The 17,317-nt window shown below is 34.4% G+C and overlaps 1 protein-coding gene across 2 annotated transcripts in view; it reads left to right on the forward strand.

The window, feature by feature from the left end:
• The window catches only part of LOC138694807 (uncharacterized), a 74,838-nt gene that overhangs the window by 24,856 nt on the left and 32,665 nt on the right, over nt 1-17,317 (forward strand). For both annotated transcript variants that reach the window (XM_069818893.1, XM_069818892.1), the window contains exon 2: nt 15,884-15,983. In XM_069818893.1, the coding sequence (XP_069674994.1) occupies nt 15,893-15,983 (91 nt within the window). In that variant the 5' untranslated portion in view covers nt 15,884-15,892. The remainder of the gene's footprint in view (nt 1-15,883; nt 15,984-17,317) is intronic.

Here is a 17,317-nt window from a genome sequence, read left to right on the forward strand (position 1 = left end):
TCTGTAAAAGTTATTAGCGATAATACCAAACTAGTCGCTTACCTAATTAAAGTTATTTCAATAAATATTTATTTACATAAAATATCTCAAAATACGTACCCAAGTATTTTTATACGTAGGCCTAATAACAATAATGGACAAAGAATTCCCTAAAACTATTCCATTAATAGTTATTATTACGTGAATTACCGCGTATAACAAGAAAATACGTGCAGCTATTTTAATACTATTTATTCAACATTGTTGCCTCCATGTAAGCTTGTGAAAAGCTGCGTTATCCGTTTTTCTACGTTAGAGCTAGTTAACGCGGTATTCATGTGGAATTAATCAACTTTGATCATGAATAAAGAGCAGTTACTCAGTTGTGGATAGTAGAAACTTTAATACAGGAAATGTTTGTATGAATAGTAAAAGGTATTACTCCCTTCTTGTAGGAAGCTCTCATGTGGAAATGTATTCTCACTTTATTCCACCTGTTTGTCACTGTATACACACATGTGAACCGTTTCAAGGTCAAATGACCTTCATTCTCTCGCAAAAGAATGAAAGTAAGAGTGAAAGAAGTCGTGCATGAATGTTTTCCTAAACAGTCAAAAGCTTATCGTTTTAAATGCCCTACTTCACATAATATTATGTACGTGTATAGGCACGTGCAAGCTTGTATGTTCTATTTTGTGTGGCATGATAGTGGTGTTCTTCAAATGACTTTTTTTTTTTCATTCATACAGTGAATCCCTATACGGAACGTATGTCCTGTTATATTTGGGTAGTTTAATGTACCCTTTTTTTAACTTGAAACTTGCTTCCATTAAAATTATTATACATAATTTGCATATTACTTTATTGCAATAAACTAATTAATATGAGCCTACGTGTATTGCCTTAATAAAATTGGGACTTTTTTCTTAAGCATTCCAAATTTATTAAAAAATAAATAAAAAGTCTCACATTTATATGTACTAGTACTAGTTTCAATAAATAATATAAATTTCAATATATCCATGGTACTCTAATACATACATTCGAAAACAAACCAAAAAGAGACACTGAGTTGGAATTAAAGTAACAGTTAATCTCAGTGCTTCTGCATGATTGTACGCAACTTAGACATTCAATAGAAGACATAGAAGAACTAGGCATACTCGTGTTTGAAGTGCTGAACTGAAGATTTAAGTTACCGTACTTTGCTGAATTTATAAGACAGACGAAATCAATAACCTCATTATTCGTATGAACTACATATTTTGAAATGAATTATGTATTTTTTAAAGAAAAATGGAGAATTGTACTAGACCTGGACAGCCATGTAAGCTTATTATAAACACACCAGTAACAGAGATACCGGTACCGTAAGATGGGGAAATATCGGACGGATTTACAATATTTTTAAATATCCTGAAACGATTATAATGATTTTCATAAAACTCGATGTACTTATTGTTTCTACTACCCCTTAGAAATAATAATAGCATAAAATAAAATAATTAAATAGTTTCATGGAAACAGGATTAATAATTAAATGCTGTCCGATGTTACCTCATATGTTGAGGTAATTTCGGACACTCGGTTGATTTTCAGTACTGTCTGAATTTAAACCCTTCTGGGGTTATTTCGGACACGTAATTTTTTTTAATGCAAGTCTGTGAAAATCTTTTATTGTGAATTTTTAATATTGTAGATTGTTTCAAATAGCTTGTTTACCTACTTGAAAACATCACAGTTATAATTCATGTCTAAACTACAAATTGAAACAAGGAAAATTAACTTCTGAGAAAAATTATGTTCCTACAAGATATTATTATTATTATTATTATTATTATTATTATTATTATTATTATTATTATTATTGAATATAAATTTCCCCATCTCTTCTGAAGGAACCGACAAAACTTTCATTATCTGATGTTTTTCAACACTGTCATCATCAGGAACGTCCGGAAAAATGAAGACAATGGGAATCCCCAATGTGCAGCTCTTAATATTCCATGAATAAGCATATCTTCTTCCGCTTTGTCTAAAACAGATGGTCTTCCAATAGAACCAGGGTTTGTATCATTAATTTTATTCTCTAGTGTTGACCGCGGTACACCGAACTGATCCGAAGCCTTTCTGTAGGAGAGTTTTCTCGATTTAATTGCAGAGACTGCTTTCTCAAGATTTTTCGGATCATAATTGCATCGCGGAACGACGCCAAGCTTCCGTTTGTACGTTCGCGGCATTGTCCGAATTAACCCCACTGCATGCAGTTATCTGTAAATAATTTAATAATTTTCAGTTCGTATGACATAGGAAGAAAATTGAACATTTCATTTCATTCTAATACTACAAACATATGTATCACATGAAAATAATAATCACATGCTTATTCTTCAATGCTGAGTGGATGAAAGTTTCCGTAATAAAACAATATCCAGTAATTAACACACTATTTTCAACAGCTTCACACGACACATTGGCAGTTACAATTCACCAATGGGTCTGTAAAAATGTGCAGAAACATACAAGCTGTACGAATATAGTAAAAAGCGCGGAAAAGATGCTAAGAACTGGTGTTACCAACATAAAATATGATAAATTGAATTACCGTCTGATGTTACCCCTGCGTCCGAAATATTCCCACTTTACGGTATCTGATATTGTCGAAAATTTTGACAAAAAGAGCTAAAATGTAATATATATATATATATATATATATATATATATATATATATATATATATATATTAGGCCTATACTTTGTGCCTGAATTGAGCCTTCAAGGGTTACGCGATGATGATGAATAATTTGAATTAATTTTTATTTTAGAGACCATTTAATATATATGTATATGTGTATGTATATATATATATATATATATATATATATATATATATATATGTGTGTGTGTGTGTGTGTGTGTGTGTGTATACACCAGCTATAACAGCTGGGAGGGATCATCGTGCTAACCACACGATACCTCCATTCTGGTTGGATGATCGTCCACCTTTGCTTCGGCATGTGGACGTGAGGCCAGCAATCGGCTGGTCGCTCTTGGCCCTTCATGGGCTGTAGCGCCAAAAAAAAATATATATATATGTGGAGATAAGTAAATAACAAATCCGAAATTTATTTTGTTTTCCGAAGAGTGTTTTATCTTGGGTGTTTAGAAATTTAATTTAACATATCACGTTCTGTCCACCTCTCTGGCTCAGTGTGTAGCGTATGTGCTTCTGAACCAAGCGGTCCGTGGTTCGATTTATGGTGTGAGCGGAGATGTTTTTTACTTGACCTGTGACGGCTCCACAGTGATTCACCCTCAGTGTGACAAAGTCTAGTGTTGGTCCAAAGATATATCTTCCCTTATACCATATTGCCATGTAAGTCGTACGAAAGGAGGATGTTTAATGAGACAGAGAAAGAAATATCACGCTACAATAACACATTCTCATACCGTCATATTAGTCATAGTGTATATTTGAAGACTGGACATAAAAAGGCTGTAAGTGCCAATATCTTTGAAAATTAGTTTTAAAAAAGAAGACGAGATAGTGTATGTCCCTAGCTCAATCCACTAAGAAAAATGATAAGTTCCATTGTAATTTTATTTAGGCCCTAGCTTCTCTCATACATGTGCAAAACTTATTTTACATTACTAGTCGCACAGAAAAACGATATTTTCTGAGGTTTGTCTCTTTGTCACTCACAGCCTTTTTCATGTCCAGTCCCCATTTGTAAATGTAAATGCTACAGTTGATGTAAAACAATTGAAAATGTTTGTTGTATGCATGTGTATATAACGTATAATTGCAGGATTTTGGGTCAAAAATCTCAGATACGTTAAACTTTGTATTTAGAAATGTATATAATTGCATTTAAATTGACTGTGGGGATTTTGGGTAAAAATCTCAGATACGTCAAACTTTGTATTTAGAAATTTATGTAACGCATAATTGCATTTAAAGTGACTAAAAACTAAAGAAAAGGGGTATTTTACAAGCAAATTCAAATTAGTGTAACTCTAAAAATATGTAAAATAGGACCTATGTTTATGTCACATATTCTATTCAAAATGTCTTCGGAAATATGCTTCGTAAGTAGCGGTAACTCGTCGTGAATCACTCTATATTTTGTTTCCCCTCCAAAAAAATTCCTCTCTAAGTACAAGATTGGACGTGTCTGTGGTTTTTGTCCAAAATCGTCATTCGATTTAAATTATAATTATACGTTTAAAAAAAATTCTGAACGGGTATGCAGGCAAATCATGAATTTAATACACCTGAATGTGTACATTGAATCATGTCATTTGAGTCCCATGCAGTTTCTTTCCTAATTTGCTCATTAAACTTGCAAAACTGTAGCAGATTGTTACAGTACGCATGACCTACATTAGTACCAGCATAACTGCCGTTGTTTTAACCTTGGCTGTTTTGAAATTAATGGTGGTCACTGACTCCATGTGACTGATAATGAATAAATTGCATAATATGAGAAGAATACGCTTTTCCCACTTGCATGCCTGCACATCAACGTTGACCCTCTTATTGGCATATCTACATTTTTTTTAAAGTCATCAATTACAAAATGTTAAAATTAGTTCACTTTAATAGAATGTATTCATATATTGCTTTAATTTTCCACGCAGTAGAGGATCTACCCGTACCAGATCCTGTGGCTTTGTTGTGGCACAGTGGCAGCGAAGCAGTTTTTCTTTAATTCCTCTAATTTTTCTACTTCGTGCATTGTAATTTCTCATCTGTGTATATTTGCCATTAAGGTTACCAAGTCTCCCATATTTCACACATTTTCTTCAGTCTCCCGGTTGAAGTACAGTGCGATCGCGTCACGCTTGATCCGAAGAACTCGGGCGGGAGCAAGCCTGTAGAGCGCGAGGTAAAACGCGGCATTTTAGATCCGTAATCTCCGTCGTATTGCACTCATATATCTTTCATTAATTAATGGCATGCACACAATCATAATTTTATTTATGCTCGACCATGCCGAAATGTAGTAATTATACACCTGGTAGCAGCCCTTTAATGGACCTCATTAAAGTACACCTATTCATTAAAGTTCAGTTGTTCAACCAATCAGAAATCACTATTGTAGCATTACGAAAGCGCAAGTATCGATTATTCTCGGATATGCAATCGAAAGACAACTAGCGAAACGTCACGGAGGCTGGAAATCCAATAGGCTACTGTCGCAGAAGGTTATGTTCTGTTACTATAATAATTAGCGTTAATTGTAAATAATATTCAAATAAATTCAATTTGTCATCTCGTTTTTCAATGTCTAAATCAATTTCCAGGTTATATCAAGATTAATGTTCATTTTACTCTCTAGATTATATCAAGGTCAATGACATTTGTTCCTCGGAAAAAATCAATACTTTCGCGTCTGCGCACATCTCACAATTTACGAGATATTGCACAAGGTCACTTCCGCTCTCCAGTCAGATAAGACTAATATGAATACTTATGAATAATTTCAAGTTAGAAATATGGTCGAGCATAAAAAGTCGTATGAAACTTACCTATAATGGCAATTAAGACGCTCGTATGAAAATTATGAAACTCGCTTGCGCTCGTTTCATAAACAAACATACTCGCGTCTTAATTACTACCATTATAGGCTCGTTGCATAATGTACTATTCTCTAACCTTTGTTACAGTAGTTGCTGAAAATGGTGTCCATTAGCATTCAGACATTCCCGACATCTTTTTAAATTTGAATTTACACGCAAAAGTTATTTTGTTATCCTTATAATTTTTGTTCTTTTATTGTCTTTCAGTTCATTGATGGTGTGTGGGTTATTTCTATAGACTTTATTTGTAAGGTTCTCCACAAATAATAATCGAACTGTACCTCTATTTGGAGGTCGAATATCAGGAAATTTCTCTACAAATTGCATTGTCGGCATGAATCTGTTTTGACGTAAGTTTCGTACATAAATATTCGCTGTTATAGAGTAAACTTTTCAGCCGGCATTTCAGTTTATCTAAACAATTAATTTAATGCACAGCATACATACTTTAAACGTCTTCTATCACTAACATCTCAGACTGTAGGTCTTCTAAGCTGTGGCAACGACCGGTAACATACAGGCCCGCGCAGCCTTGAAGCATGAAGCAATAAGCAGTTGGGATCTTTCCGCGTTCTTCGGATCAAGCGTGACGCGACCGCGTGTTTCAGAATATTTCTCCCATATTTTATAATACAATTATTGTAAAATATTTATTTCTTATATTTTTTCTATTAGAATTTCCATGTATTTCGAAGCTTCTGATTCATTCACTTTCAGCTTGGTCCAGTTTATTATTTCCCTCTTATGTTGTTAAGCTTTCGTGAAGTTCCGTCTTTGAAAATAAATTCCCGCAGCCATACAGCTTGTCTACGTCCTTTTGCCTTGTTTGGCGTCATTCCCATGTCATAAGGAGTACATGTGCAGTGTTTATTACATTTAGTGTTATTTATTCTACCAGGGCAACAGAAGTGACGAGAATTCCGGGATCCTACGCCCTCACTAAGAGTATGTTCTCACTTATGAATAATACATGGACAGGTGTAAGAAACAGAAGTTTTGTTTAACCCTAGATCATACTGGGTGTTCATTTCAAAGTGTGTCATGACGTCACTGTTGTGAGTCAGCGAGTTGAAGCGAGTTTCAGCTTTTATGTCAGAGAAGTTGCCTATTGATCAAGGCGTTCAATCTGAACTTGAGAACGTGTACGGTATAACTTGAACGTCGTAGCAACAGATGGCGGTCTGTAAAGTCTGTGTGCTACCATAATCTCTTTCGAATTGTGTTTTGCGCGGCCAAGTCGTACGCAGGGTATTTGTTATCATCGGTTGCGTACGGCAACATTCCACAATACAAATCAAATGCTCCGTGTCCATGTTGACCGTCGAAGTTAGTACTAAGTAATAGTCTTAACCCTCTCCCCATATTCCGACAGTAAGAAAAAAACTCACCTCAGTACGTGTTTCCAAACAGTTCACATTCCTGCCACTACAGGCGTTACCGTACGTATCGGTAAATACTCTTCAGAATGAACGCCGTACTTGCTAGGCAACTTCTCTGGCACATAGGTAATACGCCTCTGCGGAAGTGTAGGAAGATTGAATTCTCTAGGCTCAACGACTAGCCACATGACGGCATACAGCGAGTCATGACACACTTTGAACTGAACACACAGTATATACCCAGATTGCTCGGCGTTATAGGTTTTGACGGTAACAACTTTTGTCAGGTTTACTATGCTGCCATCTAGTTGTTAAATAAGGAGTCACGTCATAACTCCCATTTGAATTGCATTAGGGACTATACTGCCATCTCGTGTTCGTTTACGGCGGACGGGTGGCGATCCTGGCGGTTGTTCTCTTCAAAGTGCAACCGATTTTAGCATAGGAATGATCAATCTATATGTGATCTGCGGTTTAACTCATTAAAGCCAAATTACACATTTTACTAATTTCGAACTTTCTTGTACTGTACATACGAGCTCAGATGTGTAAAAGACGATGAAAGATTGCTGAATTAATGCAAATCGAATGATAAATATGCATAATGATTTTAGTGCTACTCTAAATATATTTATTGCAGTTATAATAAAAATATGTAGATCTCTTTAAACATAAAATTACACTCAGAAATATACTAAAAATGTTTTGAGGTGGTTTACGCAATAATTTCCGAAATGTTCCCATAATTTGGCTTGAAAACCTGGAAATTCTACAGAAATCTCAAAATTCTGTCTTATTTTCAATTTGAAAACCTGGCAATCCTATTTTCCATAACAGCCATAGTAGCTGACGCACCCTTTTAAACCCCACTAACTATTTTCCATAGGCCCTAATTGGTTCGGTGAAATAAGTTCTAACATAAATTAATCTGGTTTAAGGAGTACCGGTACATGTACATTGGAATTCGTGGATTACAGTCGTGCTTAGGGCATTGGAGCATGTAGATTGCAGATTCTAAGACACCAGAGTTCCACTCTGTGATCATCTAAGCCTTGTCGAAAAATATAAAATTAAGGCTATAATATTAATGCAGTGACTGTTATTTTTATAGAAAATATGCCTAAATAGAAAAAAAAACAGGGGATGAACAAAGAAAGGAAGATAAAGAGATAATAGAAGGAAGAAAGGAAAAAGAAAGTGAAATAAAGCGAAAAAGAAAAACATAAGAGAAATGTCGAAAGAAAATTGAATAAATGAAGGAAGAAGAAAAAATTCTGGCAGTATATATATATATATATATATATATATATATATATATATATTAACATAGGTCTTGTGGTTTTACATTCGTTCATTCCTGATTTTCTGTCCAAGGTCAGGTCTTTTACTGCAAATCCAGCATTCTCCAATCTTCTATATTTTCCGCCTTCCTCTTAGTCTCCGCAAACGATCCATATATCTTAATGTTGTCTATCACCTAATATCTTCTGCCTCGAACTTTTCTCCTGTTCACCATTCCTTCCAGTGAATCCGTCAGTAGGCAGTTTTTTCTCAGCCAGTGACCCAGTCAATTTCGTTTCCTCTTCCTGATTAGTTTCAGCATTATTCTTTCTTCACTCACTCTTTCTAGCACAGTTCATTTCTTATTCTGTCTGTTAATTTCACATGCTTCATTCTTCTCCATATCTACATTTCAAGTGCTTCTAGTTGTTTCTCTTCACTTCATCGTAATGTCCATGTTTCTGCTCCATACAGTGCCACACTTCATACAAAACACTTTACTAGATTCTTCCTTAGTTATTTTTTCAGAAGTCCGCAGAAGATGGTCTTTTTTCTATTACAAGCGTCCTTTGTTATTTCTATCCTTTTGACATTTATGGCAGCAGCTCATGTTACTGTTTATAGTAGGCTACACTTCAAGTATGTGAAACTGTCCACTTGTTCTGCGCCTTATTTAGAATTCGCACGTTTAGTTGCGGCTTTTATGACTTATTAAGTGTTGTAATATTGATGTAAGCGATTTACAATATTTAAATTTGTACAGTATCTTTAGATAATTATATACAGAATATAGGCCATGGTTACACCTGAAGTGAAACTACTTTGTACAGTTAGTAAGATAACTTTTGTATTTTCAAGGTTTAAAATTATTTTTGATTTGCGGAGCTGTAACTCAAATTCTACGTACTGTACATTATTTCTGTTAAAATTAATTGCTTCGCATCTATTAACGAGACTTACCCGTACATTTTAAGGATATTGCATATTTCTGCTGCAGTAGAACTTCAATTTAAAAATCTAGAGTTCCTTAGTTTGTATTTTTTTTTATTCGGAAAATATTATCTAGTTCAGTAGTTTTCAATCTTTATGCTCTTAGGCCTGACTAAAGGTAGGAAAAAAACATTTTACGACATGGGGAGACAACAAGTTGAGGCTGTATTTTTAGCATTTAATATTCTTAATTGATTAACTAGTGGACTTACTCGTGTTAATTATGTAAGATTTGTGCGGCTTACAGCACGCACCATCCTCAGAGCCTACTAGATCACGGCGTCATCTCGAACTTCTCTGCCTGTTATGTGGGTGTGTTTGATTGTTGAAAGGTGTTGAAGAGTGGAGTCAAATAGTGTGTGTGTACTGAAATTGATCTGTGTCTTGAGAATTTGATCGGGGTGTGTTTTAGTGTGTTTGTATATTTCGTATTGTTCTAATGTGTTGAGTTTTTGGTGCTAGAACAATACGAAATATACAAACACACTAAAACACACCCCGATCAAATTCTCAACACACAGATCAATTTCAGTACACACACACTATTTGACTCCACTCTTCAATACCTTTCAACAATCAAACACACCCACATAATAGGCAGAGAAGTTCGAGATGATGCCGTGATCTAGTAGGCTCTGAGGATGGTGCGTGAAGCAATGAAAAAGCTGTAAGGCGCACAAACTTACATAATTAACACTAGTTAATCAATTAATTATATTCAAGTGTTAAAAGTAGTGTACGCAAGATTCAAAATGGATTTAATATTCTATAATGATTAATGAGTATAATCTATTATCACTAAATAGTAATATTTATTGTCCTTCCTGTAATATAAGTTACTGTAGATCAAACGAAGACTGCTATCCTCTTCCCAAGGCTTGGATGATACGTAATTTCTGCAAAGCATAATGCAGTACCAGCTTGAATTAAGCTATATTCCTGCACTATACTTTAATTACCGAAACGGCTGTGAGGATTTTCTTATATAAATGCGTAGTAAAGAAATTTACGTTCAGCTTTTAGAGTTTTGTCACTTACTGTTATCTTATAAATATGTGAAAATATTTGTCATTATTTCCATGACGCCACAATATCTGTATCCTATAGGGCGCCTTAATGGAATGTTAGGTTTAAAACAAGAAAATTATCCCATTTAAAATAACAAGTGCATTATATTTTATGCACTGAACTTCTCGGGCGCTATAAATAGCTAGTTGAAAATAGACCGTAATAAAGTGGTGCGGAAAAATAAACTGTATACAGTCGACTCCTACCTCATAATTCGAGATAAGTAATGCACAAACTTCCCCGAAATATCGAAAATCTGAAATTATCAGAAAGATATTTTTATTATTATTTAAAGTCCAGTAAAAGTTACTCTGACAGATTTACTTACTAAAATACATTTCAAAATCAAATGCAAAATGTAAAACATTTTAAAACATAAAATATTTTATGCTCGACCATGCCGAAATGTAGTAATTATACACCTGGTAGCAGTCCTTTAATGCATGTCATTAAAGTACACCTACTCATTAAAGTACAGGTCTTCAGCCAATCACAAGTCAGCTTTGTACCGTTATATCGATTATTCTCGGATATGCAATCGACAGACAATTAGCGAAAAGTCACGGAGGCTGGAAATCCAATACTGTCGTAGAAGGTTATGTTCTGTTACTATAATAATTAGCGTTAATTGTAAATAATATTCAAATAAATTCAATTTGTCATCTCGTTTTTCAATTCTAAATCAATTTCCAGGTTATATCAGACTAATGTTCATTCTTATTCTGTGCCAAGGTCAATGACATTCGGCCTCGGAAAAAATCAATATTTTCGCGTCTGTTCACATCTCACAATTCAGGTCAGTTCGCACATAACGATAAAAAGACTTAATTTTCAATACTTTCAAGTTAGAAATATGGTCGACCATAAAAAGTCGTATGAAACTTGCCTATAATGGTAATTAAGACGCTCGCTTGCGCTCGTTTCATAAACAGTCATACTTGCGTTTTAATTACTACCATTATAGGCTCGTTGCATAATGTACTAATATAGTGCTGTAATGGAATAGAATCTTAAAACAAGAAACATAAGACACGTTAGATGAACAAAAAATAAATCTGCCATTAGAGGATTAATTTTTTTTTTCTGATTTTAGATCACATTTGTCTTAATAGAGAAGGAGAGAGCATAAATAGAGTAAAAACGGAAATGACGTTACTTCGCCATCCAAAGAAAAAAAAATGACCGCGAATTATCGCGAATCGATTGTAATTAAGTTACAAAACGAACATAATCTTCATTGTTGCTTCGTAAGATATACCATATTTATATATATTTTTTTCGAGGTAAGGAGTATTGAATGCCTCAAAGGAGTTCACTAGAGCCTATGATATTTTTAACTTACAATATCGAGTGCTTTTCAGCACATTTCATAATTGATATTGATTTTAAAAATGACAAGGAATTTAAGGAAAGTCTCCACTCGAATTAAAGTAGTAAAATACAATATCCACTTTAAGGAGGGCAAAGGCTAATTGGGATTTCCCGGTCTTTGATCGGGTCAAAAACCCTTATAGAACTGATATTTAATCCTTGCGGTGAATTTAGGTGAAGTCCGGAGGGCCTAATTAATCAAATCTACTCTCCTCACCTCCACGCTGGGACCCCCCTGGGATCTTTTAAGATGAGAAAGAAAGAGCGGTGTGCGAAAAGCAAGAAAAACTGCAAACATGGTATGACATATGCGGAGACAAAGAGGAAGGCAGAAAATAGGAACGACTGGAGAATGCTGGGTTTGCAGTGAAAGACTTGCCCTTGGGCAGAACACTATGAATGAATGTGAGAGCGCAATAGATCTCAATAGGTCGCAGTGCTGGGCCGTCCGTGCCCCCCTCAGTTAAATTCCATTCCATTCCATGAATCCACTTTAACACTGTAGTAGGCTATACCGTATTTTATTTGATATTCGTGTGCGTGAGTCAGCCTATAATCTGATAATGTGGAAAACCTCGAGACACAATAAACAGAGAATGGAATGAGACGAACCACGTGTAAAACCACGAGACACGAAGTTCTTGTTACACTCTGTTTCCATGGTACGACGAGTGACGTCAGAGTAAACTTTTCATGTCAAAACGTTACAATTTTTCTCTATTATACCTCGAACATAGACGTTTCACGCAAAAAATAATTAACTTCTTTCTTACAGACAAGGAAGCAAATCTTTGCAGACCAGAAGTTGGGAAATATCGATGTAACATACAAATCAATTACCTCCAAATGGAACATGGGTAGCTTTCTTTAATATTATGATACTCTCTGTTCGCCATTTCAGAATAATTTTAAAATTTCTTTTATGCTGAATTCTACAGTTGAAAAGACTTTAAATAAAATGTTAAGTACTAAGGTAAAAAGGTAGAATGTAAAGTTACAGACCATGATTTAGGGCCCACAAGGTAAATGGGATTTTAAGGCTCTTACTTTTGCAGACAGTCGTTATTAATGACAGTAGTGAAGTCCGTACCATATGCTCGCCATTTTTATCCCCAAGGAAAACTCCCTGGTACTCATTTCTGTTAGAGGCTGAGTAGATCCCATGGCCATAGTGCTACGGGAAGGAGGAATTTTCTTTAATTGATTTATTTTACGACGCTTTATCAACTGTGATGTTTATTTAGCGTCTGAGTGAAATGAAGGTGATAATGCCAGCGAAATGAATCCAGGATCCAGCATTGAAAGTTATCCAACATTTGCGCTTGATGGGCTGAGGGAAAACCGTGGAAAATATCTCAGCCAGGAAAATTATCCCAACCAGGATTTGAAACCGGGCCAGCTCGCTGCACTGTCAGTCACGCTAACCGTTACTGCACAGTGGTAGACGAGAAGAATGAAGTTCATTGAAAAAATTCATGACCTCATCGGGACTTCCAAACAATAACAGGTTTAAAATACGATTCAAGTATGAAGATCAAATTTATAACCTTGATGGTACATGATTAGAAGCAGCTGCAATCATAGGCGCCAACTTCTGTGAAATATTGGGGAGGTGGGGGGGGGGGGCAACCTTTGCTTTTACTTAGAAAATACTAATGTCCAAGAGACCGCTCAGGTCATAAAGCTAAATACTGTATTTTATTCAATGCATATAATTTGAAAGATACCTTTATTGAACTTAATTATTTTTATTATTATGTAACTTAAATTGGAAAAAAAAATCCTGGTAAGATAAAGGATACAAATTGACAACGTAAATGAAAATAACATTTGAATATTTTGACAGCAGACTCGATCACTAAATTTTGTTATGGCACCATGAGTCTAAAACATGCAGATCAGAACATATTAATTTAAGAAACAATAAAATTGTTAAAAATGTCCTGTTTCGATGTCTTATGGCAATACCTTGAAATAAATTTACTTTTACTGTAAAGGAGACAATACTGTATTTTCAATATTGCTCCCTATATTCTTTCAACTGAAGTTCTTATGCACTAGAAATCTATCGGACATGTTCACTCTTATATTAATTATTGCTAAAACCCACTCATACTTACCAGCTACGGGATTATACAGTAGGCCTATTACTTATTAAGTTATTACTTGGAAATATTGGGAGCGTTTGGCACCATGTGTAAATTAGAGGGAGAGGGGCTAGTCCCTTAGCCCTATAAAACCGGTGCTTGTGGCTGCAATATTTGATATCCAAAGTATTGTTTTTCTCATCCATGGAAATACAGATCTCTTCATTTATACAATACGTTACAACACACATGACCTTGTCCGTATTTATGAAGTTTAAATTATAGTCCAGACTTTACTGTTGTGGAAAAACTTGATTATCCTGTTACATTACAGTGAGCACTCAGTTTTCTTTTCTTTTCCTTGCGAATAATATCAGGAAGAATGCTTAATTACAATACAAGTAGTATAACAAAGCTGCCCGCTGCTATGGCTCAGTGTATATGCATACGATTCCCAGTAAAGCTGTCCGTGGTTCGATTCCTGGCACTGTCGGATTTTTATTTCCATTCTACGGGACTGGGTATTTGTACCAGCCTTGCCCTTGTCCTGTAACGTTTCTGCTGTGAACCTGCATCGTGGTGACCACATGATCAGGGGGCCCACTACGTGAAATCTTCTAGTGTTGCTTCAAAGTAAGGCTAAAACATTTACATGGTGATGCAGCTCCGCAAGAAAGTTGGTGTTTCGAAGTAAGGAAAGCGTAATGTCTTGTGCCCTGCATATTTTCAACATTCTAAATATAAATAATTATTATAGCATTTTTACAATAGATACCGGTACCGTAATTAAACAGTGAAATTTACATGAAAATTTGCGTCTGCTGACTTGCAGTTATTACAGAAAACTTCGAAGTAACTCTAATACTTGAATAATTGGTGCGTAAAAAATGTACTTCTACCACAGTCTAGTATATACATTTACGAAGCTTGAGTTTTGAGGGTGCTAGGAACAATTGACTGTGCCGGTACTATTTCGCATTGTCTGTAATGAGGCGATATTAGCGATCCTAGTGGTTAGCAACTATCTATGGATGCATATTTACTACGTACTGAGCTTCGTGACTGTATATACTAGACTGTGCTTCTACTATGTCCTCCTTTATTTGGTTTAAGTATTTCTTGTGAACGCTTGAATATGCAAACTTAATTGCTGGTAATTAATAAAATAACATTTAAGCTTAGCCTATATATAGGACTTCTATGATGCTGTTTTGTTCTGCCAGTGAAAATATTCATATTATGTCATTCTTTATTATTTTATCACTTAAGCAACAAACTTTAGATTGTTTTGTGTCTTATAGTTTAACTAAAGCTTTTTATAAACTAAAATTTACATTTATTTATTTAAAACATCTTGTGTACAACAGAACATTATTCTCACTATAAGTCTACAGAATATAATTACAACAATAGAAACAATAGAAATAGCAATAATACATCAATATAAAAAAGATGATACAATAAAATTAATAAAATTTGAGGACCGAATGTTCAGTGCTTGTGTTCGGTCGCAGTTCAGATATATGATTAATAGACTAAAAGAGGAATACTGTATATAAATAAAATAAAATAGGAGCTAAAAATAAAATAAACATGTGAACAAATTTTCAGGGTTTCGGACATCATTCAGTATTTTAGGTGTGCCTATTAACTGTTATGAAATAGACATACTATATTTTGAACAATTTTACGTAAAGGGAAAGTCTAAATGAATATCGTTGCAGTCATTTCGAAATAAATTGTCATTTTGTGTTTTATATAAAGGTCTCGAAATGAAGTGCCTTTATTCGCTAAATAAATACCTAATAGGAACAAAAGCTTAAGAGAAGAACCTGCACACAGTCAGATGTGTGGACGCATGTAACATAAAAAAAGACAACAATTTAGAATCAGTGATATTAAAACCTTGTATTTCTTTCAAACTGTCAATTCTGATTGTGGCGGTATCACAGTTTTTTTGCATAGCCATTATAATGAGAAAACAAACATTATGACCATAATTTAATTTTTTATCTTAGCTACATATCAAGTAATTCACTTGTATTAGATATGACAAGATGTTATATGGTAGGCCCTACTTAAAAAATAAATACATGGGTTTGCAACTATTTGCACAATACATTTTATATTTTGTTAATGTTGCAGTTTTCAACAATGCATCTCTTCAGTACAACACAGGGAGCTGCATTCCGTCTTCATTATGCACTAATTTTATTTACTTGCCATTTACTTCAACAGATATTAGGTACGTAATAAAATTATGATTGTAAACATATTAATTATATAGTGTTTTGTCTAAGTTTGTATGATCGTCTTTAATTTACCTATTTAGTTTACCAACAGATGCATTGATAGCAGTACAGTTACAGCATCGTCGTTTCATTGGAAATAGTAGGAGTTCAAATTTCGTTATTTCCAAATGGAATTTGTTATGAATAAGGGCGGGATTTGGTATCTATTGCCAGACTTTCACACATTTTTCCATTAATAATAATAATAATAATAATAATAATAATAATAATAATAATAATAATAATAATAATAATAATAATAATCAGATTGTCGCAATTATAGAGGAAGTGTTACAAATATGGAATACCATTTTATTTTTTCGTTTTGGAACCTACATGTTTTGAATACTGAACGTAAAGTATTATCCTGTTTATTGCTGAATGGCTCTGTGAATGGTACATTGGACTTAGAAGTTCGTAAGATGTTACAAAATGTTTGAAAATAATAATTTCCTCAAAATATAACATCTTTCCTTCATAAAAATGGAGGCACAATTATGGAATACTATTAACAAGTTACAAGAGGACTAATAAAATTGCAAAGTCAAAATGGCCTCTGCTAAGAAAAACACAGAACAAGTATTCAGCATCTTCATTTGAAAGTGTTTTCCCAACTATAATACTGAATCCAGATGAATCATCTCTCACGTCTTTCCTCGAACTTGTTTTATGCCTTCTTGCATTGCCTTTTCATTCCAGTGTCTTTTAAGTGGTGGGGTTTTTCCTCCTCCTATAGGTGCCAACACTAGTAATGAAATGGAAAACCAGGGTATAAAGATGAAATACTAACAGTTCTAGTATTTCATATTTGTGACACACTGATGTTATAAGTCATAACTTCAAAACATTCCTAATTTAGAAACGAAATCAATTAAACATACATTGTTATAAACGTAGATTATTTCTCTTTAAAAATATGTATCATTAATATTTCTAACATTGAGGAATAACAATGTATGTTCAAGAAAAGAACTTACTGCCAAAATTTTCACTTCCCTCGAAAATGCAGTAATGACAAACGTTTCAACAGTTCACCTTCTAACTGCAATCTAACACATTCTCGCGAAAGAGATTATTATCAGTACGTAGTAATTTGGAAGGCTTTTGCTAGAATACAACACGTCTCGGGTTATATATCACAATATATCATATTTATACCCCTATTTCATATTTGTAACACTTTCTCTGTTTATTTATCTCTCATGGTGCACCACAGACAGTGCTGAAGGCAGCAAGGTGTCTAGGCCTACTAGTTTGATGCATCACTCCTAGATGGGTACAGAGTCAG

The sequence above is a fragment of the Periplaneta americana genome, chromosome 2 (genome assembly GCF_040183065.1).
Source record: "Periplaneta americana isolate PAMFEO1 chromosome 2, P.americana_PAMFEO1_priV1, whole genome shotgun sequence".
Classification (NCBI taxonomy): domain Eukaryota; kingdom Metazoa; phylum Arthropoda; class Insecta; order Blattodea; family Blattidae; genus Periplaneta; species Periplaneta americana.